The 23,489-nt window shown below is 47.9% G+C and overlaps 3 protein-coding genes and 1 long non-coding RNA gene across 6 annotated transcripts; 1 reads left to right on the forward strand and 3 right to left on the reverse strand.

Annotated features, from left to right (window-relative positions):
• Nucleotides 1-480: 480 nt before the first annotated feature.
• On the reverse strand, nt 481-3,301 carry REX1BD (required for excision 1-B domain containing). Its single transcript, XM_051972327.1, has 5 exons — nt 3,180-3,301; nt 2,313-2,395; nt 2,018-2,222; nt 1,713-1,801; nt 481-799 (listed from the first exon to the last, which is right to left on the reverse strand). The coding sequence occupies exons 1-5, from the start codon at nt 3,279-3,281 to the stop codon at nt 727-729; spliced, it is 552 nt and encodes a 183-aa protein (XP_051828287.1). The 5' UTR covers nt 3,282-3,301; the 3' UTR covers nt 481-726.
• A 4,504-nt stretch (nt 3,302-7,805) lies between these two features.
• On the reverse strand, nt 7,806-12,124 carry UBA52 (ubiquitin A-52 residue ribosomal protein fusion product 1). 2 transcript variants are annotated; one of them, XM_051972329.1, is made up of 5 exons: nt 12,035-12,124; nt 10,831-10,952; nt 10,551-10,637; nt 8,126-8,228; nt 7,806-8,037 (listed from the first exon to the last, which is right to left on the reverse strand). In XM_051972329.1, the coding sequence occupies exons 2-5, from the start codon at nt 10,931-10,933 to the stop codon at nt 7,944-7,946; spliced, it is 387 nt and encodes a 128-aa protein (XP_051828289.1). In that variant the 5' UTR covers nt 10,934-10,952; nt 12,035-12,124; the 3' UTR covers nt 7,806-7,943. The 2 variants fall into 2 exon arrangements, with proteins under 2 accessions (XP_051828289.1, XP_051828288.1); XM_051972328.1 differs by having other exon boundaries at nt 11,979-12,071.
• Nucleotides 12,125-12,223: 99 nt separating this feature from the next.
• LOC127545212 (uncharacterized) lies at nt 12,224-15,559 on the forward strand. Its single transcript, XR_007949613.1, has 2 exons — nt 12,224-12,419; nt 12,508-15,559. It is a non-coding gene; the product is annotated as an uncharacterized LOC127545212 (long non-coding RNA).
• Nucleotides 15,242-23,237, reverse strand: KXD1 (KxDL motif containing 1). 2 transcript variants are annotated; one of them, XM_051972326.1, is made up of 5 exons: nt 23,113-23,234; nt 17,400-17,552; nt 17,144-17,190; nt 16,250-16,459; nt 15,242-15,529 (listed from the first exon to the last, which is right to left on the reverse strand). In XM_051972326.1, exons 1-5 carry the CDS (start codon nt 23,211-23,213, stop codon nt 15,519-15,521), a joined length of 522 nt encoding a protein of 173 aa, XP_051828286.1. In that variant the 5' UTR covers nt 23,214-23,234; the 3' UTR covers nt 15,242-15,518. The 2 variants fall into 2 exon arrangements, with proteins under 2 accessions (XP_051828286.1, XP_051828285.1); XM_051972325.1 differs by having other exon boundaries at nt 15,242-16,459; nt 23,113-23,237.
• Between the last annotated feature and the right edge of the window lie 252 nt (nt 23,238-23,489).

The raw sequence follows: 23,489 nt of genomic DNA on the forward strand, positions 1-23,489 counted from the left end.
ACGGCATCTGGGCCAGAGCTGCTCTAAAAGGAACTTGGAATGCTAAGCTCTCTGGGCCGGCACTTGTGCGGCAAGCCCCCTGAAGGCCACTTGGCTGGCCAGTGCCGGGGACCTGAACAGGACCCCAGGACCAAACTTGCTCCATTCCTTCTGGCTCTGGGAGCCTCGGGTTCTCCCCAGGTGAGGGAGCCCCCCCCCCACGCAGGTCCAGCCTTACTGCCCACCCCCCTCCCATGTCCCACCATCAGACAATGGCATCTAAAGCCCATTCCTGGGTGACTTTGGGCCGGTCAACTGTCCTGCTGAGATCTACAATTTTCCTTCACTGGGAGATGAAAGGCTTGGCCTCTGGAGCCTCCAAAGTGGAGTCTGTATTCTAAATCCACTCTCCCGCTCCTCTCTGCTGTACTTGGTGGGTAAGCTGAAGACCCCCACCAAGACTTGCAACCAAATCCCAAGGAGGAATAAAGAGGAGAGGGGGAGAAAGGAGAAGGCTTTATTGTGGCAAACAGATGGCACTGGTAGGGGCCCGGTGGGGATGTTGCCCCAAGGGCCACAAAGAGATGGCCTCCTCCCACCGCAGGGCTCGGGCCGGGGGCACTCCCAGGGGCAGGATGCCGACCAGAGGGGGTGAGCAGGCCCTCCCATCCCCCAGCCCGGTGACCCCAGAGGAGGCTGAGGGGCGCCTCTCCTTCTGGCGTTTCCCATCTCCCTCGGGGCCAAACATCACTCAGCCTCTTCCGAATCATACTTCAGGTCCTGGACAATCTCACTGATTACCTCCATGGTTTTAATTATCCTACAAGAGCGGATGGAAACTATAAATAAGATCCAGATGGATCGAATTATCCCGACCGTGCAGCTCAAGAAGGCCTGTTTATGAAACGCTCGGCCCTGGAGAAGGCGATCGAGCCCTCTGCAGGGTGGTAGTGCTAAGCAGGCCTGCCCGCCAGCCCGCCCACACCACTCTGGGGCCTCCTGCGGCCCGAGCGGGGCTCAGGGGGCACAGACGGGCCGTGGGCACGCCGAGGACGGGGCTGGCTTCCCAACTCTGTGGAGGGTGAGGGCCCTGGCCCCAGCACCCGCCCTCCCCGGGCCGAGGGCGTTGCCCAAGCGGTGCCCCGGCCCCCAGCCCACCAAGTCAGTGGCACGTGAGATGCAGGGGGGTGGGGGAGAGAAGAGCCATAGAGGAGGGGGAGCGCTGGAGGTGGAAGCCTGGGACTGGGGAAAGAGCCAGGAGGGAGACCGAGGAGAAGCGAGGGCTGGAGGCGCAGGACACGGCCACAGGGCAGACCCACAGAAAGGGAGGAAGCACCGGGTCAGAGAACCAGGGGTGAGCTGGGGAGGGCGCACCAGCCCCCGGACCCCCGAGAAGGCCGTGCGTGTGTGTGTGTGTGTGTGTGTGTGTGTGTGTGTGCGTGCATGTGCACGTATGTGTGCAAGGTGAAGCCCCGAAGGTTGGAGGGTCTGATGTGATTATGGGGGAGGTTGGGTGCATGGGTGTGTGGGGAGTGTGGACGTTGTCCAAGTTTCTTTGTGTAGGAAGAGCACGCATGAACACAAACATTTGTGTGTTTGTATCGTATGTTGTGTACGTGTTCATAAGGGAGAGATGAAGGGAGGGGAGGAGGGGAGCGCCCCTGACTTAGGGACCCTTGGGGCCTTGTGCTCCCTGGCCTGTTCAGGTTGCCCCCCACCTTCTGGCTTCCCACCTCTGGCGCAGTTCGTGGACCTCCTCTCTGGGGGCTGCAGCCTCGGGCTCCTCTTGGGCCTTCTGCCGGGCCAGCTGGAGAGCGGCTGTCTGGGGGTGGGGGGAAGAGCTCCCTGAGCCGCTGCCCAAGGACACTCTCCCCGCGCACCCCCAGCCGCCTCTCTGGCCCCTTGCCCACCCGGAGCAGTGGAGGGCCAGGAGACTGGGCCTGATTGGGCCGGAGACGGAGAAGGACTAGCTGAAGCAGGAAGGGTGGGAAGGGATGGACCCGGGGCCGGGGCTGGGGGGCCCTGAGAGAAGGCTGACCAGCTCCAGGCGCTGGTGCTCCTGGTCCTGCAGACAGGCCAGGTGCTGGGCCAGGTCAGGCCGCCCGTGGGTGTCCTGGAGCTGCTTCTGGATGGCCAGCACTTCCCGGGAGATGCTGGCGAAGGCCTTGGTCACCTCGTGGACCAGCTGCCGGTAGCGAGGGAAGTCGTAGTGGGGACCGCTGCTCAGGTAGGCCTGGTGACCCCTGCGGGGAAGCGCGAGTGGGCCGCCTCAGGGGGGGGAGCCAGCGGGCGCCCTGCCCAGCCCCTCCCCCAGGACCCCGACCCCCACTAACTGCTCCAGGAGTCCAAAGGCCTCAGAGCGCTCAGCCTGAAGGTCTTGCAGCTGCAGCAGCAGGTCCCGCACGCGGGCTTGGCTCTGTGGGAACGAGAGGAAGTAAGAGGGCTCGGAGCAGCACCAATGGGCCCATTTCACAGACGCCCTTGGGTTCTCGGGGAAAAGGGCTCGGCCTGGGGGGCTGCACACCCCCCTTCCCAAGAAGGCACCGAGGCTTGGCCGGGGCTCCAGCGGCTGCGGGACCTTGGAAAAGGGGGCGGGGCGCGCGGGGCGCCCGCGGGGCCAAGCTCAGAAATCCAGAGAGGGAGGAACTTCGGGGCCTTTACAGACCGGGCCGGAGGCTCAGATTAATAACTGGCTCCAGCTCCATCCTGTCACTGCAAGGCTCGGCGACCCCGGCACAGAGGGGGAGCTGGGAAACCCCCCAGGCAGGAAGGGGAACAGGGGACGGGGAGGAGGGAGGGCAGGTGTGGGGCCCGCAAAACGGAAGCCTGCAACTCTGCAGGCAGCGGAGGCTGAGGGGTGCCCGAGGGAAGGGGTGAGAAGGGGAGCTCGGGCGGTGGCCACTAGGGGGCGCCAGAGTGAGGGAGCGGAGGGCGGAGCTCTCAGGCAGGGGAGTACCAGAAGCAAGACGCGGGGTTGGATCTCAGGCAACGGCCACTGGGGGGCGCCGGAGCCCTGGGGTGGCCGAGAGGGCGCTCGCGCAGGGGAGCCGGGGAGGAAGAGGCCCAGGCACCCATCCCCGCACAGCGCAGGCGCCCCTCCCCCACGCCCTTCAGCGGCGGCGAATCCCCACTCCCACTACCCGTAGGCCCGCTGCCCTGCCCTCTCCTCCCCTTCTCTCCTCTTCGCCCCGGAGGCTCACCCCAGCCCGGGCCGGCTCCTCGGGCCCCGGGCTGCCCGCCCCTCCGCCTGAGGACGCTGGAGCCTCTGCCTCGGCTCTCGCTCCCGGCATCGCAGGCCCCATAGAGGCCGCGCCTCGGCTCGAACCCGCCAGACTCCGCCTGCGCCCTCTACAGGACGGGAGGACTCACGAGAGGCTAGCACTGGGAGGGCCTGAGCCGCCTGCCGGTCACCGAGGGCTCCACCCAGCCCCGCCCCCATAGATTACCTTCTCTACCCACGTGCAATTCTATCTTCACGTGCTTGTTCTCCCACGTGTAAGAGTGGTAACAAGCCAGCATTTACATTACGCTTTTAAGGTGTGCAAAGCTCTGCACATAAATTGCTTATCACAACAAGCCTGGGAGGTGGGAAGAATTATTATCCGTATTTTTCAAACAGGGAAACAGTCAAAGCTTCAATTACTTGTTCAAGGACACCCCGCTTCTGAGGGAGAATTTGAACTCGGGTCTTCACTATTCACCACAATAGGTTGCAGCCCATTCGAATGTGTTCTATCTTCTCCTGGGAGAACATTCTATTGCATATGTGTGCTTTTCTTTGTACCTCCAGATTCTAACACATAAGGGCTATTAAATAAATATTCAACTGATTAATCAAGATATCAAGATACTAGTAAATGAAAAAATTTGGAGGAAATAAGCATTTATTAAAGTGCTCACCATTTGCCTTACTAGGCATTTTGCAATTGTTTCAACTGATATAACAGCCCTATGAGGGAGGTGAGATAAAAAAAAAAAAAAGTTATGTTATTCTCATTACAATTGGAGAAACTGAGGTAGCAGAGGTTAAGTGACTTTACTCAGGGTCATACACCTAGTGTCAAATGGGATTTGAGACTAGAGATTCAACTCTCCCAGTACTCCAGCCAATCAATATTTACTGAACACCTATTATGTGCTAAGTATTTTGTATAAGAGCTGTTATCCCCTGAACTTTCTAGCTGCCTGCAATAGTAAATAGTAAATCTGAAATTCAAAGAAGGTTCTGCACATTTATATCTTCTCTTTCCCCCTGCCTCACACACAATGGTGCTTTTCCTGCTTCTTAGAACACAGTGTTTAGGCCCCTTGCTTTACAGATGAAGAAACTGAGGAACAGATTTGACAGCACCCAACACAATGATTGGGAAATGACCAAAAAAGAAAGAAAGGAAAAATACTAGAGGGGCTGAGGGCAAACAGTAATTTCACTATTTATGAACTGGTCCAGCCATCCTGAAAAGTAATTTGGAACTATACATAGGAAGTTATGAGACTGTGCTCAGTTTAAAAAAAAAAAAATATATATATATATATATATATATATATATATATATATAAAACTTTTGGACAGTACATATGCATGGGTGATTTTTTTTACATTATCCCTTGTACTCACTTCTGTTCCGATTTTTCCCTTTCCTCCCTCCACCCCCCTCCCCTAGATGGCAAGCAGTCTTATACATGTTAAATATGTTACAGTATTTCCTAGATACAAAATATATGTGCAAAACTGAACAGTTCTCTTATTGCACAGGGAGAATTGGATTCAGAAGATAAAAATAACCCGGGAAGAAAAACAAAAATGCAAACAGTTTACATTCATTTCCCAGTGTTCTTTCTTTGGGTGTTGCTGCTTCTGTCCATCATTGATCAGTTGGAACTGAATTAGATCTTCTCTTTGTCAAAGAAATCCACTTCCATCAGAATACATCCTCATACAGTATCATTGTTAAAGTAAATAAATGATCTCCTGGTTCTGCTCATTTCACTCAGCATCAGTTCATGTAAGTCTCGCCAGTCCTCTCTGTATTCATCCTGCTGGTCATTCCTTACAGAACAATAATATTCCATTACATTCATACACCACAATTTACCAACCATTCTCCAATTGATGGGCATCCATTCATTTTCCAGTTTTTAGCCACTACAAAAAGGGCTGCCACAAATATTTTGTGTGCCCACCTTTTGATCCAGTGTTACTACCAGAATTGTGCCCCAAAGAAAAGGAAGTAAATCATCTAATCATACAAAAAGATTTCAAGAAGCTTTTTTTGTGACGACAAAGAACTAGAATCCAAGGAAGTGGCTATCAATAGTGACTGACTGAACGCATTACAGTACATGACTGGGACAGAATTTTGCAGTAAGAAATTATGGAGACAATTTCAGAGAAACTTAGGAAGTTTACTTTGCAAAATAAGCAGAACCAGAAAATATACACTGATTGCAGGTATTTACAATAAACTTGAAAGCTCTGATCAATGAAATAACCCAACTACAATTCCAGAGGATTTATAATGAAATATGACGCCCACTTCCTGACCAAGAGCTAAAGGACTCAGAATGCACTTTTTTGGAGGTGGGGAATATGGTTTATACTGGAATTTGTTTTATGTTTTTATTCAATGTTTTTTACTTTTCAATGACAGGGTAGTAATAGGGTCAATTTTTATTTGAAAAAAATTTTCAATGAAAACATTTTTTAAAAGCTTGATGATTGGTTGATTGATTGCCCAAGTTCAATCATATTTTCAGCTGAGATAGGATAATGTTTCTGTCCTCACCTTGAGGAAAACAGTGGAAGAGGTAGAGATCTGTACTTGGAATTGAGAAACCAGGGGTTTTATTTCCTTGACTTAATGTGTGACCTTGAACAAGCTACTTTTCCCACTTTAAAAATCCAAATTATCCTATTCTTGCCTCCTTCACAGTAGATTAAATCAAATAAATATATATTAATCACCTACTATATACCAGACACCTTACCATGCTGCTACATACTGTGGCTACAAATAAAGGGGAGGTCCCTGTCATCAAGAAATGTACATTTTAGTGGGGGCAACATATAAATGGGTATCTCCAGATTAAAGTGAATAAAATGCAGAATGATAGTGGAATAAATAAGGATCGATGTGGGAATTGCGATACTTGGCTTCAAATTTTGGCTTTAGTATCCACCAGAGCTTTGTGACTAGAGGTAAGCCACATATAAAATGTACCTTTATAAACCTCATCTGCTCAGATCCTTACCTCAGTATAAAGATAGTGAAAGCTGAGTGATTTGCCCAAGATTAGTTATTTGAACCTGCAGAATCTGAACTTGGTTCTTTCTAATCAAACCTAGCCCTTTATTCATTAGGCCAATGGTGTCAAATTCAAAAGGGGGACTACTAAACAGTACAAAAAGTGAAGAATCGCATATTGACTTAGAAAACCACCTCCAGGAACATGGTCTTTGTTGCATTCTTATTTTTATCAAATTTCCCCCATTACACCTTCACCTGGCTTCATCTTGCACTGGGGGAGCAGTGCTGGGCCACTTATCTGACATGCCAGGCCCCGCCACCCACTCTGTAAGAGATAATGAACTCTACAGGCGCACCGGGACCCAACAGGGTCCCTAAAGATCTTGGCACCAAAGGGCTGTGCACATTTCCCTCAGTGTGAGTCAGATCAGTAGAGCTAGAAAGGACCCTCAAGGTCCCATCCAGTGCCTTCATGTCACAGAGGCGGCAGACTGGGGGAACTCCTTCCCCCATCCCTTCAGTGTGCCTGCTGTTATTTCTTTGCAGCATCACTCAGGTTCCAGGTCTGTCACTCAACATGGGACAGAGACTGGATCTCAGCCTGCAACTCTTGAGAACCCAGGTCCCTGGAAGGTTCAGCTGGAAGACACCCCGCACCCCCTTGACCTATTCCAGTGTCCCAGAAGAGGCACACCTGGAGAACAGAACTCCTGGTGCCTTAGTTGGAAGGCACTAAATTGGCCTTTTCATTTTCTAAGAATCAGAGCCTCCCCAAAGGACATGGATCCTCTCAGGGGATGACTTCTCCCCATCAAAGGCATCTTTAAAGAGGGATTCAACAAAGACCACTTACATAAACCTTATAGAAGGACTCCAAGGGTGGGCCTAATATCCAGGGCGTTTACTAACAAGCACCTTTACTTCTGGCATGCTAGGCGCTGCCACAGCCCAACTTATTCTATCTAATGCAGGGTTTGTTTTCAAGCTTAACAGCCAAGTTTTCTGAGGTTTGGGGAGATCTGAGCACACTGGTCTTATGTTGACAGCGTGGCGAGGGGCCATCCAAACCAATCCCACCCAAGAGGAATCCTAGTGTCTCCAGTCTGTTACCCAAGCTCTAAGTTAGAGCTCAAGACGGGCACTCATTCTACCAAAAAGGGTGGGAGGGAATATCTGGCCCTGTTCAGACTAGGTTGTCTCCAATGACATAATCACCAAGCCACATACAGGCCTCCATGGCGTACCTACTTTAAAGAGTTTAACTCCCTTTTGGAGTGAAGGAAACAATTTGGCCAAAGACACCAAGGGGGTCAATGATGGCACACCTGAGATTGTCATTACCTCACAGATCGCTGGTTCTTTCTTCACAAGCTGTATTCCCTTTTACAAAGTAACTCCTCCAGGTGAAACTGTGAAGTCCATTAGAGCCAGGACTGCAAGGGACCAGAGCTCTTCTGGCCACTGGGCTGTTGTGGTCTCTTTCCCAGGCACCTTCCACCCTTCCTCCCAGAAGTTCCCCACCCCATCCTCCACCAAACGCTCCCACCAATATAGAATGAGTTGCACAGACACCAGAGCTACTGCTTCTCAACTAAAAGGGGATTTTATTGATATCACAGCCCCATTAAAACCAGGAATAAGGCCTTGTTACAACAGACTACTCAAGAGCACTTCAGTCAGGGGAGCCAAACCAAAACTGGGTCCCCAGGCTGGTCTTTATTTGACCTTCTTCTTGGGGCGCAGATTATTGGTGTGGCCGCACTTCTTTTTACGGCAGTTTACAGCGCGGGGGTGCAGGCGGGCGTAACACCTACAACAAGGAGAAGGAGATTACGCCAAGGGCTCCCCACACAGGAAGCGGGATGATCCCTCCCAAGCCCTGTCAGGCCCCAGCATACTTGCGGCAGATCATCTTGTCACAGTTGTACTTCTGGGCCAGCTGGCGAAGGGAAGGCTCAATGATGCCTCCTCGAAGACGCAGCACCAAGTGCAGAGTGGACTCTGAGGACAAAAAGAAATAAATGGTCTAAGTACCAATGATAGACATAAGGTGGAAAAAATGCAATTAATCCAATGGGGGGAAGGGAGAAACATGTGCAAATAATTGTAGTCTAAATCAGGAGATTGGCTCCTGAAAGGATCCATGGCCCAGGAGCACAAAAGTAGACTGGGCCTGGATCTGGAGTACAGAAGACCCAAGTTCAGCCTCAGACACTCACTAGTTTTGAGACCCAAGAAGTCACTACATCCGCCTGTTTCAGGCTGTTCAACAGTAAATCAGGGATAATAGAATTCCCTCCCACTCCCCACCCCCATCAGGGTCACTGTGAGGCCCAAATGAGGTATTTGCAAAGTTCAGTACTTGACACATAGTACACATTTAATGTTTCCCTCCTTCCATATATTTAAGGAAAAAAGGATAAGAGATTCACTGTATATTTGAGAGGGATCTCCACTGCCCACGATAATAATAAAGATATACTATCTTTTTCAGAACGCATAATCATTGACCAAATGCCTAATACTATCAGAATTACATTAACAACCCAAATATTGGGATAAGATTTCATTATTTGATAAAAACTGCTGGGATAACTGGAAATTAGTATGGCAGAAATTAGGCAAGGACCCACACTTAACACCACATACCAAGATAAGATCAAAATGGGTCCATGACCTAGGCATAAAGAACGAGATTATAAATAAATTAGAGGAACATAGGATAGTTTACCTCTCAGACTTGTGGAGGAGAAAGAAATTTGTGACCAAAGATGAACTAGAGACCATTACCAATCACAAAATAGAAAATTTTGATTATATCAAATTAAAAAGCCTTTGTACAAACAGAACGAATGCAAACAAGATTAGTAGGGAAGTAACTAACTGGGAAAACATCTTTACAATTAAAGGTTCTGATAAAGGCCTCATTTCCAAAATATATAGAGAACTGACTCAAATTTATAAAAAATCAAGCCATTCTCCAATTGATAAATGGTCAAAGGATATGAACAGACAATTTTCAGATGAAGAAATTGAAACTATTACCACTCACATGAAAGAGTGTTCCAAATCACTATTGATCAGAGAAATGCAAATTAAGACAACTCTGAGATATCACTACACTCCTGTCAGATTGGCTAAGATGACAGGAAAAAACAATGATGAATGTTGGAGGGGATGCGGGAAAACGGGGACATTGATGCATTGTTGGTGGAGTTGTGAACGAATCCAGCCATTCTGGAGAGCGATCTGGAATTATGCCCAAAAAGTTATCAAACTGTGCATACCCTTTGATCCAACAGTGTTTCTATTGGGCTTATACCCCAAAGAGATACTAAAAAAGGGAAGGGGACCTGTATGTGCCAAAATGTTTGTAGCAGCCCTGTTTGTAGTGGCTAGAAACTGGAAAATGAATGGATGCCCATCAATTGGAGAATGGCTGGGGAAATTGTGGTATATGAATGTTATGGAATATTATTGCTCTGTAAGGAATGACCAGCAGGATGAATACAGAGAGGCTTGGAGAGACCTACATGGACTGATGCTAAGTGAGATGAGCAGAACCAGGAGATCATTATACACTTCGACAACGATATTGTATGAGGATGTATTCTGATGGAAGTGGATTTCTCTGACAAAGAGACTTAACTGAGTTTCATTGGAGAAATGATGGACAGAAACAGCTACACCCAAAGAAGGAATACTGGAAAATGAATGTGAACTATTTGCATTTTTGATTTTCTTCCCGAGTTATTTTTACCTTCTGAATCCAACTCTCCCTGTGCAACAAGAGAACTGTTTGGTTCTGCAAATATGTATTGTATCTAGGATATACTGCAACATGTTTAGCATATATAGGACTGCCTGCCATCCTGGGGGGGGGGGGAGGAGGGAGGGAGGGGGAAAAAAACGAAACATAAGTGATTGCAAGGGATAATGTCGTGTAGAAATTATCCTGGCATGGATTCTGTCAATGCGAAGTTATTATTAAATAAAATAAAATTTAAAAAAAAAAAAAAAAAAAAAAAAAAAAAAAAAAAAAAAAAAAAAAAAAAAAACAACCCAAATATTGTCCCATCCAAGTTTAAAATCTACTTGAGAATTAAATAAAGATTTCTAGAAAAATTTTTTTTTAAAAAACATACTCTTTCACAATATTTTAAGATTACTTCCCCAACTATGAAAAATGTGGCTCTTTTTATGTTTTTCTCACAATGCTCAGTCTAAGTGTTAGTGGTCCCATGCTGCTGTCTTATAATTCAAACTGTAATAAAGGACAACCTCCTTCCCCAACCACACCCCTAAGCAAAGACATAGCACAACCTTTCTGGATGTTGTAGTCGGAGAGAGTCCGGCCATCTTCTAGCTGTTTTCCAGCAAAAATCAGACGTTGTTGATCTGGAGGGATACCTAAAATTGACAGCAAAAGCATGTTGAGTAAAATGGACTGGATAGTTTAGCTCAAACTAGAGCAACTCCATTTCAAATGGCCTGTAATGGGTACAATAAGCAACAGGAAGAAGTCGGCCTAGGGACTGTCCAAGGGCCTGATCTTCTCTGGAAGCTGGACAGATAGACTCCCCTGACCCAAAAGCAGGCTCACCTTCCTTGTCCTGGATTTTGGCTTTGACATTCTCGATAGTATCACTGGGTTCGACCTCAAGAGTGATAGTCTTGCCCGTCAGGGTCTTCACAAAGATCTGCATCTCTGCAACGCTGCGCCCACTGGAAAAAAGTTTAGACAGGACTGTGAGTGTCTCATAGCAACTCCTTTTTTCTCTGCCCTGGAATTTCAGCCCCCTCCCAAGTTTCCCCAGGGACCCTACCCCAGCTTCTCTACCTTTGGTTTCCAGCAAAGTCCTGGCCTAACTTAAATCCAGCTCCAACCCCATGAACCAGACACCCCCATGGCCTAGGCCTGCCAGTCCTGGAGTGCAAGACCCACCCACCCAAATTCCTGCTTTCCCCACAGATGTTCCTCAATCTCTCACAGATGGGCCCTGACAAGGTTCTTCCGTTTATTTACATAAGTTTAAGGAAACGAACAGAATGCTATAGTGGAAACTTAAATTTGGAGTCAGACGACTTGAATCCAAATCTTGACGTGGGGCCGTTTTTCTTGGTGTGTGAGTGAGGGACTGGACAAGGTCTAGAGGCTAACTGTTCAAGTCTATTCGTCGCCAAAGCCCCTGTGCTCCCCCACCCCCAGCCGGCACTCGCTCCTCCCTTTCCCCGGGGACACAGAAGGGATTCCCAGGCAGGTGCCCCTGGGTCCTGTCATTCCACCCTTGCTCCAATCCAGCCTGGATGCACAAGCCGTCGTGTTACAGCTGGGGGCCTTTTGCTCTAACCCTTCCCCCAGGCAGGACGAGCCCAGCTTCTCCATCCCGCATTCTACCAGTGGTTCTGGAAGTGCACCAGTGACTCGTCCGTCCTGGCAGCGGGAGTCGAAGCGCGCCCGGAGAAGCTCAGGCCCGAGCGCGGAAGGGGCTGCCTGGGCAGGAAGTGATCTCTTCGTCACCGGAGGGCTCCGAGTGGACAGATGAGATCCACGGGAAGACACCCGGGCCATCGCTGTCCCAGCGCGCCTCCCCTGCCCCCGGGCGCAGAGTCGGCGCCGCCGGCCCGCCCTCAGTCCCACCAGGCCCGGCGAGGCCTGGGCCTCCCCACCCAGGCCCTGCCTCTGCGCTTTTTGGATACGGCCCAACTTCCCCGCGTCGCGCGCCCTAATCCCGGGCCTGGTTCCTAGACCTGGCTTCGTGCTCCTGGCCCCGCTGCCGACCCCGATCCCGGTTAGCAACACGCACCCGCTCGGCCGCCTCGCTGAAGAGAAAGAGGCCACCGGAAGCGGAAACGGCTCCTTCGCTGCCTTTCCACGCCTGCGCACCCAAGCCCCACCCCACCGCAGGGAGCTGCGCGTCACAATCCTGCCAGGCCCCGCCTCCTAGGCCTCATTTCCGCTCCCGCCGTGGCCATATTTGAAAAGGGTGAGAGACGTCAGCCTATGTCCTGGCGGAGAACTTCCGGCCTATTGAGCTTCGGTTACTTGGGCTGATCCTCCCAAAGCAGCGTGAGGTCATAGGATGTTAAGAGTGTAACACCGGATGAAGCCTTATGATCCCCTGGGTCCCCGCTCGTTTTGCAGATAAGAAAATTGAGGCCCAGGGACTGCATGACTTGCCCCAGGCTCCGGTATTAGATTCAAACCCGAGACCAGCGCTCTATTACAACACACTACTTCTAACGAAGGGGCCATTTACTTCGACTTCTCCTTTTACAGACGAAGCCCACGGGAGTCAGTGACTTGCCACACGAGAATCCAGACCCGGCCCCTCTGAATGCCAGTTTTAATGATCAGCGCGTGCTCCCGACTCCGAGATCGCCAATTCTTAGAAGGGGAATCCTTGGGGATTCTTCTTGCTGAGAGTGTGAACAAGCATTTTACTTGTTAAGCTACCAATAGGCACCAAGAGCCGTGTCCAGGAATACAGAGGCAAAAGTGAACTTAGACATCAGTTTACAATCTCATAGTGAGGAGAGAACGCAGAAATAGACAGGACAGTTGGAAAAGCGACATGCTAATTTATGGGAAGAGCGGGAGCTAGCTAGTAATTTTCAGGCTGAGCATTTACATCGGAGAAACAAATACAACTACTACGCGCTCGTTTTGTTGACTGAGTGGTGGAGAACTGCACCCATCCTCTGTACAGCTGATTGTTAAACTAAGTGGAGAACTGCATGCATTCTCTGTAGCGCTGATTGTTAAATACAGCATATCCCTGGAGGGGAAGCACTAGCAAGTGGGGAGCATCAAGTGTAGAAGGAAACGTACAGGCTCGGTTTAAAGAAAACTAGGGACTGCAGCCTGGTACGAGCAAGGCTTGCAAGGAATGGTAGGAGTGGGGGAGGAGATGGCAGTAGCAGTACAAAAACAGGGAGAGGGGAAATGGACTACTCACCGGCCAATTGTCAGCAAGTAAGTTCTTACCAGATAAACCAACATTGTACTAAGTCCTAAGGGGAAAGGATGTGATACAAAGAAAAAAGAATTATAATATTCAAATAATTATATATATGCAAATCAAATCAATAAGTTGTTTGTACTAGGCATTATCCTATCCAAGATATAGATGAAAACTATTTTTTCCCATTGAAAAACTTTTTAAAATTTGGTTTTTATTTGGGGGTTCTCTTCTCTCTCCCACCTTTATTTCCTCCCTCCCCATTGATAAAGAAAAACAAAGCCTCCATTATAAACATGTACCATCCAGCAAAACAAATTCCCACATTGGCCATTTCCCCCAAGATGTCTCAATATGCATTCGCTGAATCTTCCCCCTTTATCAGAAAGTGGGTAATTTGTTTCATCATACATCCTCGGAAGTAGATTATTGAATTAGAGTGCTTGTCTTTCAAAATTGCTTGTCTTTACAATTTTGTTATGGTATAAATTGTTCCCATGAAAAATAATTTTTGAGAGGGAAAGATGGGAAGGAGGAAAAGCATCGTGCATTAAGTGGGATTTCATGTTAGTGCCCCTTTGTGAGACCAGTCAGGTGGCTAGTTTGCCTAAAGTAGTGCCTGTGAAGGGTAGGAATGTCACAGGGACTGGAAAGATTAAAAAAGGACCTTCCGAATAGGGGAATGACTACATGGGAATCAACAGAGTTCATTGCAAGACATATATGCTAGTTAAATCCTAGTTTCCAGGTGGATGGCTATCATGAAACAAGGTTCGGAGCCAGCTGGAACCATGGGCTTAAGAGTTTCACTCATTCACCCACTAATCGGGGAGCTCAGCCCCAGTTTGCTAAACCTGCTCAGTCATAGTGAAGGTCCCAGCAGCCACGAAGCAGGTGGTAAGGTGCCTTTACTGGATACGCAGGCTGGGCTTAGCATGGTTTCCCTACAGACAGCTCAGCAACCTCTGTCTAAGGTAAGGAGGAAGCAATCCCATTGAATCTGTTCTTATACCCTGAACTGTGAGTCACTTAAAATTCCCCTATTCCAAGCCCATTTCCCCACCTATAAAATGAGTTGGGGTTGGACGAGACCCCTTCCAGTGCCCAGATTCTCGATTAAGGACTCCCAATCTTTCTTCCTCCATTCATTCTCTTGCATGGCTCTCACCTCCCCAAGCCGTCTTCCAAAAGCCCTGCTGTGGCCGTGTCCCTTCCCTGCTCAGGACATAATCACCAGTGGATTGGGTGGAGATCCAGACCCTGGAATGCCTTCCCTCACTACTCATTCTTCCCAGACTCCCAGCTCTGCCCCTCTCCAAGGTTCACCTGAGCTGCACCTCCAAGAGGCCTCTAGTATGCCCCAGTCCAAGGACCCCATTTATCTTGTATTCAGAGCTTGGATTTGGTCAGTCATGTGTTGCCTTTCCCACTTCCTCCTCCCTGAGTGTAAGTTCTGAGACTAGGGACTGGCTCGTGTTAGTGACCATCGGTAGTGTCTGCATCCCAGCTATGCAAGCCTAGCCAAGTCACGGCCCCTCGGGGCCCCAGGCTCCCAAGTTCCAGAAGAGGTAGAAAGATGCCTCTGCAGAGGAAGCCTGCTCCTTCAGGAGCGCCTGCAACCGGCGAAATCCCAGGCCCCAGTTCCTCTTCCTTCTCCCTATTCAGAGTCCCCATAGCGCCAGCAATTAATCCATCCCCTGGCCTCAGTTTACCTGTCCAGCCCAATCTCCCACAACATCAGAAAAAGGCCTCTCAAGGCAAAACATTGCACCGGCTGATCACAGGCCTCCTGCCCACACCCACCCACCCTGGCCTGGCCATCGGCGCCTTGGGCAGGCCATGCCAGGCAGCGACAGGGACTAAACAGGCCGTTCCTTCCACTTACCAACTCTCAGGCTCAGGAGGCCCCCCTCCGGTCTTCCATCCAGCTGATATGGCCACTGTCCCCACCGGGCCTGCCCAAAGCCCAGGAACTGCTCCTTTCCCATCTCCCAACCCCATCTGGTCCACTCTCCCTGGGCCCACATAGCAGGAAGGAGGCAGGATACACGGTTTAGACTGACCCTCATAGCAACAGAGAATTTTATTTATTTCCCCCATAGTATGTGTAAACTTAGGGTACAAAAATAGTCAATTAAACTTTTATTTTCAAAGATGTCCCTACCCACTGGGCTGAGGGCCCTGAGGAGGGGAGTGGAAGAGGAGGCAGCGACTTGGGGGTACCTTCTCCTCTCTCAGTGGGGAAACAGGTGGTGGCTGGTCTCTGCTCAAATACTGTCCGTGAAAATAAACCGCTTCCTCTGAATCTCCATCTCAAACATTAATGGTTTCAAAAAAGCCCTAAGGGTGCCAACAGAAGAAAATGCTTGATGCTTCCTGTGCTAAGTATCTGGGGGGCTGGTGGGAATACATCGAAGAGAGTCAGGGTACAAGCTGGGGGAATGTGTGGTACATGCTTGCGTGTGTGTGTGAGAGAGAGAGAGAGAGAGAGAGAGTGAGTGTGTGTGTGTGTGTCTCCTGGGGAGGAGGTTTTGTGTAAGCACAATTATAGGCCCAGGCCTGGCTCTGGGTTTTAAGAGAAACCACTTCCCTGAATCCTTGGAAATGAGTCTGAGCTGGGGCCGGAGAAGGCCAGAAGACAAGGCCGTGAGCCTTCCTCCTCACAGAGCTCAGAACAAACCCGTGGCATCCCAAGAAGTAGAGGCCCCAAAAAAGCCAGGCTTGGCGTTATAATGTGCAGAAGCTGGGGTTGGGACCCAAGGAGGAAAGGGATTTGGCAAGAAAGACACCAGCAGTAAAGCCTTAGCAACAAAAGCTGGGGAAACCCACAAAGTGGCCATCTCCCAGGGCTGGGCTGCCCCCCACCCCTGGCTTCGAACCAGGGTCAGAGCAGAATCCTTTCCGGAGCGGTCTCCCCCAGATCTGTGACCAGCCAGGACCACATTTCCAGGGTGCTGGAAGGCACTGTTCAGTGCCCTGACTCCTTGAGACCTGGGGCAGAGGGGAGGCCCTCCTACTCCTGGGCCCCCTCACCACCACCATCATCGTCATCATCATCACCTGTCAGACTTTCTCCATTCATAGCTGGGGAGTCCAGCCGACCCTGGGATAAATCTTCAAAATCGGGGCTCAGGACGGGGGAGATGATGTCTGGGCTCGTGTCACACGACCCTGTACTCTGCTCTGAGGTAGCGATGGTGGTAGCTGAGCTGGCCAGAACAGGGTCCACATCATCATCTTCCTCCTCCAGGATGGGAGACTCATGGATATCTGTTGAGGGGAGAGACATCAGACAGGGAAGTTGCAGAGAGCTGGGAACCCATTCCTCATGGAAGAACTAGAAGGAGGGGTTCGCAGCAAAACTGCCAAGGCTGAGGTGCCCCAGGAGCTCCTGGCTGAAGTCCCCCTTCCTAAAGCAGGAAAGAAGGCCCAGGCTTCACTACAGAAGCCTTCTAACTCTGGCTCAGACAGGAGGGAGATCTCAGAAAGTACCCAAAGGGGCCACCCAAGAACATTCCCACATGTGGGCCTGCTCTGAGACCTCAGAAAGAAAGAATCAATGAAGGTCTAAGAGAGGGCTGGATGATGGAAAGTCCTACAATTCTACTGTTGGAAATGACCTTTGAAGGCCTCTCTCCCCATTTTACAGATGAGGACCAAAGTACTGAGTAAGCTATGAGTAAGCTGGACTACAAAATATCAGAAGTGGTAGAGCCACAGAATTTCAGAGCAGAGAGAAAATCTAAAACATGGAATGCTAGAGTAGGGAGGGCTCTTAGAACCCAGGGTGTCAGAGCTGGGAGGGCCCTTAGAACCCAGGAGGTTAGAGTTGGGAAGGCCCTTAGAACAGAGAATGTCAGAGGGTCCTTAGAAGCCCTCTGACTTCTGGTCAGGTTTGGAGGCCAGAACTGAGATCATAAAAGGTCAGAGTTGGTGAAGCCTTAAGACACTTACGATTAAAAGCATCTGGGTATTGCTTTGACAGCTTTGTTTTTAGAGTCCTACAAAGAAAAAGAGGAAAAAAAGCAACAAGTTAATTCTCCATCAAAGTCACTCCAGCAACCCCGGGAGGACAGTCTTGGTGGCCTCCTATTTGTCCTGCCTCCACCCTCACAGGTTCCTCGGGTCCTGGCTGGGAGGTGAAGTTCCCAGAGCCAAAGTCCTCCCTCCTCTGTGGGGAGGTAGGAAGCAGAGCCAAGGTAAGACCAACCTAAGCCTGCGGAAGATGCTGTCCAAGTCCTTCTTCATCTCCATCAGCGTCCTGGTGTGGTGTGTGAAACGCTCACTCATCTGCTGCATGCGGACGTTGGAAAGGTTATTAAAATTCAAGAGCATTTCATTGGTTTTCTCAAATCGGTCCAGCCTGGAGGTAGGAAGACCAGGGAAGAAGGGAATCAGATTAGCAGGCCCTGGGTCGATGGAACAGCCTGGATATCCACAGGCAGAAGGGGTCTGGTGCTTGGAATCAGAAAGCCCCCCTTCCCATCCTACCTGGAATAGTTATTTGCTTTAGGACTCAAAGCAAGTCCCTCAAACAAGTCCCTCTGAGCCTCAGTTCCTTCATCTACAAAATGGGCAACTGTTTACATGACCCATCACCCAGGGTTATTGTAAGAATCAAATGAGAGAAATAAAATTTTTGAAGCACTATATAATATTCAATAATATTACTGTTGCTATTATAAATTGTGATTACAAGTATTATTGTTATTACACACACAAGACATAACTTGCCTATCACTCCAGATTGTACACATTTTGTTATTATTGTCCAAGAGGGACTGTTGCCCAGAATGTGTAACACTCAATTGTACTGGAGCCAAACCATTAGAAACTGTTGGTTCTCCAAGTGGTTAGAACACTAGTCCAGGAGTTAGGAAGACGGGAAGATCTGACTCTAAACTCCAAACCCAGCTTCAAACACTTACTAGCTGTGTGACCCTGAGCAAGCTGTTGGCCTTTGTCTGCCTCAGTTCCTAAAATTGTAGTACAGAGATAACGGCACTTACTTCTGGATCAATTTTTTTTCTTTTGCTGAGGCAATTGGGTCTAAGTGACTTGCCCAAGGTCGAACAGCTAAGAAGTGTTAAGTGCCCGAGACCACATTTGAACTCAGGTCCTCCTGACTTTAGGGCTGGTGCTCTATCCATTGCACCACCTAGCTGTCCCACCAATGAAATCTTATTTGTAAAATGTGCTTACCTTCCTGTAAAGCCCTTTACTCAGCTGCTCTATCCTTTCCCTCCCAGATCTACTGGCTAAAATCCTAGCCATTCCTCCCAGCTAATGTCACACCCTGTCCCTTTTCTCTACTTCCTCTCAATCAAAATAATAATATAAGTAGCTGACAAGTTTTATCAGATCTGAAGCTTACAAAATACTTCTTCATTTGGGCCTCCCAACAATCCTGTGAGGTAAATCAGGCCCAATTTACAGGGCAGGAAACTGAGAGCTGAGAGAAGTGACCTTGACTTTTCCTAGAATCTCAAAGCACAGTTCACAATTCTCCTGGGTATATAATCACTCTGCCTAACCTATGGGAGACTGATCTGAGGGCGGGTCTTTTCTCCCCTACTAACAGAAGATCTCTACTTTTATCATTTCGGGATTTGGGGTTGTTTTTGGCAAGGCAACTGGGGTAAAGGGACTCACCCACAGTCACACATCTACTAAGTGTTAAGTGCCTGAGACCAGATTTGAACTCAGGTCCTGACTTCAGGGTGGGCACTCTATCCACTGTACCATCAAGCAGCTCCCCAACCCATACTTTTATCCTCAAATCTGGACCATTCAACTGTGAGCTCCCCCTTCCTCATCTCACGTTTCCTCTATGCCCTACATACTCCCTCCATCCCATCCCTTCCTTTCTCTTCAGCAGGAGGCCACCTCAATCATCCTCATTCTTTCTCTCATCTTCAGTCTCTGGCTATTAGTTCCATCCTTTCTGTTTACAAACAGGTCCACATCTTCACCATTCAGCACAATCATCAATATCAATCATTTAGCATTTTAAAGTTTATAAATTGTTTTACAAAAGTATCTCATTTGATCATCCTCACAATAGTTGTTAGGAAGGCGCTACCATTAGCCCCATTTTACAGGTGAGTAAAGTGAGACAAAGAAGTTAAATGACTTGCCCAGGAAGTACTAGAAAAGGCATGAGTATCAGAACTGAGGGTTTTACTTAAAGAACACTTGCCAGGGAGCAGCTAGTGGGGCTTAGAGTCAGGAAAAGTTCAAATCTAGCATTGATACTCACAAGCTGTGTGATTTTGGGCAAGTCATTTAACCCTGATTGCTCCTCCCCCCAAAAAAAGACCCTAATGTTCTCTTTTCCAGTCAAATTCTTTTAAAAGTTGTACATGCTCACTGCCTCCATGTTCCCTCAATCATTCTTGCCACTTTGTAACCTGACTTCCAATCTCAATGCTCAAGTGAAAGTGATTTCTATAGAGTGAATAATGAAAAAAATTGCCCAATAGAATGGCCTTCTCCCCATCCTCAACCTTCCAGACCTCCTTGCAGCATATGCACTGCTCACCACTCTCTCTTCCTGGACATCATCTCCCTTTCTGGTCTTTTAGATGCTCCTCTCCACCAGTTCACTGCTGACCATTCTCTCTTCCTGGACATCATTTCCCTTTCTGGGTCTTTTAGATGCTCCTCTCCTCCTGTTCACTGCTGACCATTCTCTCTTCCTGGACATCATCTCCCTTTCTGAGTCTTTTAGATGCTCCTCTCCTCCTGTTCACTGCTGACCATTCTCTCTTCCTGGACATCGTCTCCCTTTCTGGGTCTTTTAGATGCTCCTCTCCACCAGTTCACTGCTGACCATTCTCTCTTCCTGGACATCATTTCCCTTTCTGGGTCTTTTAGATGCTCCTCTCCTCCTGTTCACTGCTGACCATTCTCTCTTCCTGGACATCATCTCCCTTTCTGAGTCTTTTAGATGCTCCTCTCTCCTGTTCACTGCTGACCATTCTCTCTTCCTGGACATCATCTCCCTTTCTGAGTCTTTTAGATGCTCCTCTCCTCCTGTTCACTGCTGACCATTCTCTCTTCCTGGACATCGTCTCCCTTTCTGGTCTTTTAGATGCTCCTCTCCACCAGTTCACTGCTGACCATTCTCTCTTCCTGGACATCATTTCCCTTTCTGGGTCTTTTAGATGCTCCTCTCCTCCTGTTCACTGCTGACCATTCTCTCTTCCTGGACATCATCTCCCTTTCTGAGTCTTTTAGATGCTCCTCTCCTCCTGTTCACTGCTGACCATTCTCTCTTCCTGGACATCGTCTCCCTTTCTGAGTCTTTTAGATGCTCCTCTCCTCCTGTTCACTGCTGACCATTCTCTCTTCCTGGACATCGTCTCCCTTTCTGGGTCTTTTAGATGCTCCTCTCCACCAGTTCACTGCTGACCATTCTCTCTTCCTGGACATCATTTCCCTTTCTGGGTCTTTTAGATGCTCCTCTCCTCCTGTTCACTGCTGACCATTCTCTCTTCCTGGACATCGTCTCCCTTTCTGGGTCTTTTAGATGCTCCTCTCCACCAGTTCACTGCTGACCATTCTCTCTTCCTGGACATCATCCCCCTTTTTGGGTCTTTTAGATCCTCCTCTCCTCTAGTTCACTGCTGAGCATCCTTTCTTCCTGGACATCATCTCCCTTTGTGGGAGCAAAATATTTGTTGCTTACATACATTATTGAAATAAATGTTAAATTTCAGTTAAGAGTTGATGAAAACAAAAATGCTTTTAGATGCTCCTTTCCTCTGGTTCATCTAATCTGCCATTGCTCAATCTCCCCATCTCATTTCTCTTCTCTTTTCTCTCTATACTTGACCTTATCAGCTCCAAAAGATGATGCATTCAATAAACATCTCTATGCAGAAGGCCTAGCCTGACCATCTAAACTCAGTCTCACTCCTAAACTCCACCTGGCTAAAGAGCATTTCCAACTAGATAACTTTTTGATATTTCAAATACAATGCATCTAAAACAGAAAGAAATCTTATCTCCCTTGCCCCCACCTGTGGTGATTTTCTTCTTTTAAAATATAATAGTTCTCTCTGGGAGAGAGCAGGTTTCTCAGGGGAGGTTTTCTGGAGGCAGCCTTAGTATCAGTTCAGATCAATAATTACCCCAAATGCAGCCAGGTGATAAAAGTTCAGATCTTTTATTGTGTCCTTCAATATAGCCCGGTTAGTTTTTCTTGGAGGCCTCTCTCTCTCCTTGCCTCCGAAGAGCTCTTGCAGCTTTGTCCTTTGCTTCTGCCTCTGCCTCCAGCCAGCACCAAGGTAAAAGTTGTAATGAATCTTTCTTGCCTCTGAGAGGGGGCTTCTGGCTCTCCCAGAGTGCTCTGTGTCTAGCCCAATGTGCTCCTCTCCAATCTAATTCCACTGAACTTTCCTCACTAAGTCCGCTTCTTATATATCATCTCCCAAAGGTTAACTCCTCCTTCTGGAGGCACACCTAAGGGAGGTGTGAATTCACAAAGTTACAAAGTTTGCTTTGTGAATGTCCCATACTTGTGAACTCCAATGAGTACTGGTGTGAACACAAGCATTTTATCAATTAGTTCTACTTAGTACTTTGTTTCAGGTTCTGGACCAAAACATCTCCTTGTAAGATCAGATCAGTGATACTGACCCATGCTAAATTAGATAATTATTGTGTCTATCAACTCTAATGACTTAACAGTTTGTAAAGATTCCAACACCCACCAACCTACCCTTCTTCTAAATTACCCAGTTACTACTGACAAGAACCCACCATTCTTCCAGTCACCTGGGTACCCAATCTCAACGAATTTTGAAGATAAAGTAACAGTGGAAAAGTCAAAGGTGCCCTAACTTTAGAGTTATTTATGACTTTTTCACTGTTACTACCTTCAAAATTTACTCAATTAGCAAATCTTGTCATTTCTACCACCATATCAAGTACATCTGAAATAAGCTCCTTCTCTTCACTTGTACTGTTATCCTTCAAGTTCAGACCTTCATCAACTCTCACTTGAACAAATGTAATACTGTGTTCTCTTAGTCTTATGTCCATAGATTCTTAACCTTTTCTTAGCATAATTATTTGGTGAAGCCTATGGACCCCTTTTCAAAATATTTGATGCTTACATACATTATTGAAATAAATGTTAAATTTCAGCTAAGAGTTAATGAAAACAAAAATGTAAATTTTTTTTGTACCCAAGTTCATGGATTCCCCTGCAATCTATCTATAATAATGTGAAGAATTTATTTGACTATATATGTTTGTGATGGGTTTTATTTTTCTTGCTTTTTCAATGGGGAAGGAAAAGGTGGTAAAAAGGAGAAAATTCAGAGTAGAAAATAAAACCAAACTGAATTTTTAAAAAAGTATTGACTATCTACTATTAATAGCAGACCCTATTATGTTATATATTATATATATTCTAAAAGTACTTTACGCAATAATCTTCATTGCTCCCTATTGTTATTGTTCAGTTGTGTTTGACTCTTTGTGACCCAATTATAATAATATATGTAAATGTTGTTTTCCCCATTAACATGTTAAGTTTCTTGAGGGCAGGAACTGTTTTTTCTTTTCTTTTCTTTGTATCTCTAGTGTCTGGCAAATTGACTGGCACACAGCAGGTGGGAAAAAGGGGAGAAAAGGGAATAAGCATTACATAGCATCTACAATGTGCCAGCACTGTGCTAAGTGCTTCTTACAAATATTATCTCATTTGATCCTAACAACAGCTTCCTTAGAAAGGTGAAGTTATTATCTCTTTTTCCAGTTAAGGAAACTCGGTTGAACAGAGAGTAAGTGATTTGCCCAGAATCAGTGTCTGAGGCTGGATTTGAACACAGATCTTTAGGTGCTTATTAAGTGCTTCTTGGTGGATGGATGGAGGCATGGAAGGACCAAAATGGATTGATGATTTGACTCACATGTTCTTCTGGGCCTGAATAATGGCATTTACATCCTCTGAATTCACCATGCTGAGAATCCGATTGCAGAACACCCCTGAGGCAGAATTGGGGGATTCCATCTCCTCCTCCTCCTCCTCCTCCTCCTCCTCCTCCTCCTTCTCCTCTATGGCCTGTAGACCAGCCAAAGGCAGAGGTTACTAAGACTGGCAGGGCACAGCTGCATGCTCCTTGCTCCGCATACTCACTCTTTTTCCAGGTTTTCAACCTGGAACTTTCTAGACTAGACTTCTGCTTTATTAGCAGACTGCATCTCCGAGGTTCTGGGGCTTCCCAGCAGGCTGTGGCCCTGATAGGACCAGGTGGTCCCTAATGGGGCTTTTAGTCCTGCCAGTAGG

This window comes from Antechinus flavipes, chromosome 1 (genome assembly GCF_016432865.1).
Source record: "Antechinus flavipes isolate AdamAnt ecotype Samford, QLD, Australia chromosome 1, AdamAnt_v2, whole genome shotgun sequence".
Classification (NCBI taxonomy): domain Eukaryota; kingdom Metazoa; phylum Chordata; class Mammalia; order Dasyuromorphia; family Dasyuridae; genus Antechinus; species Antechinus flavipes.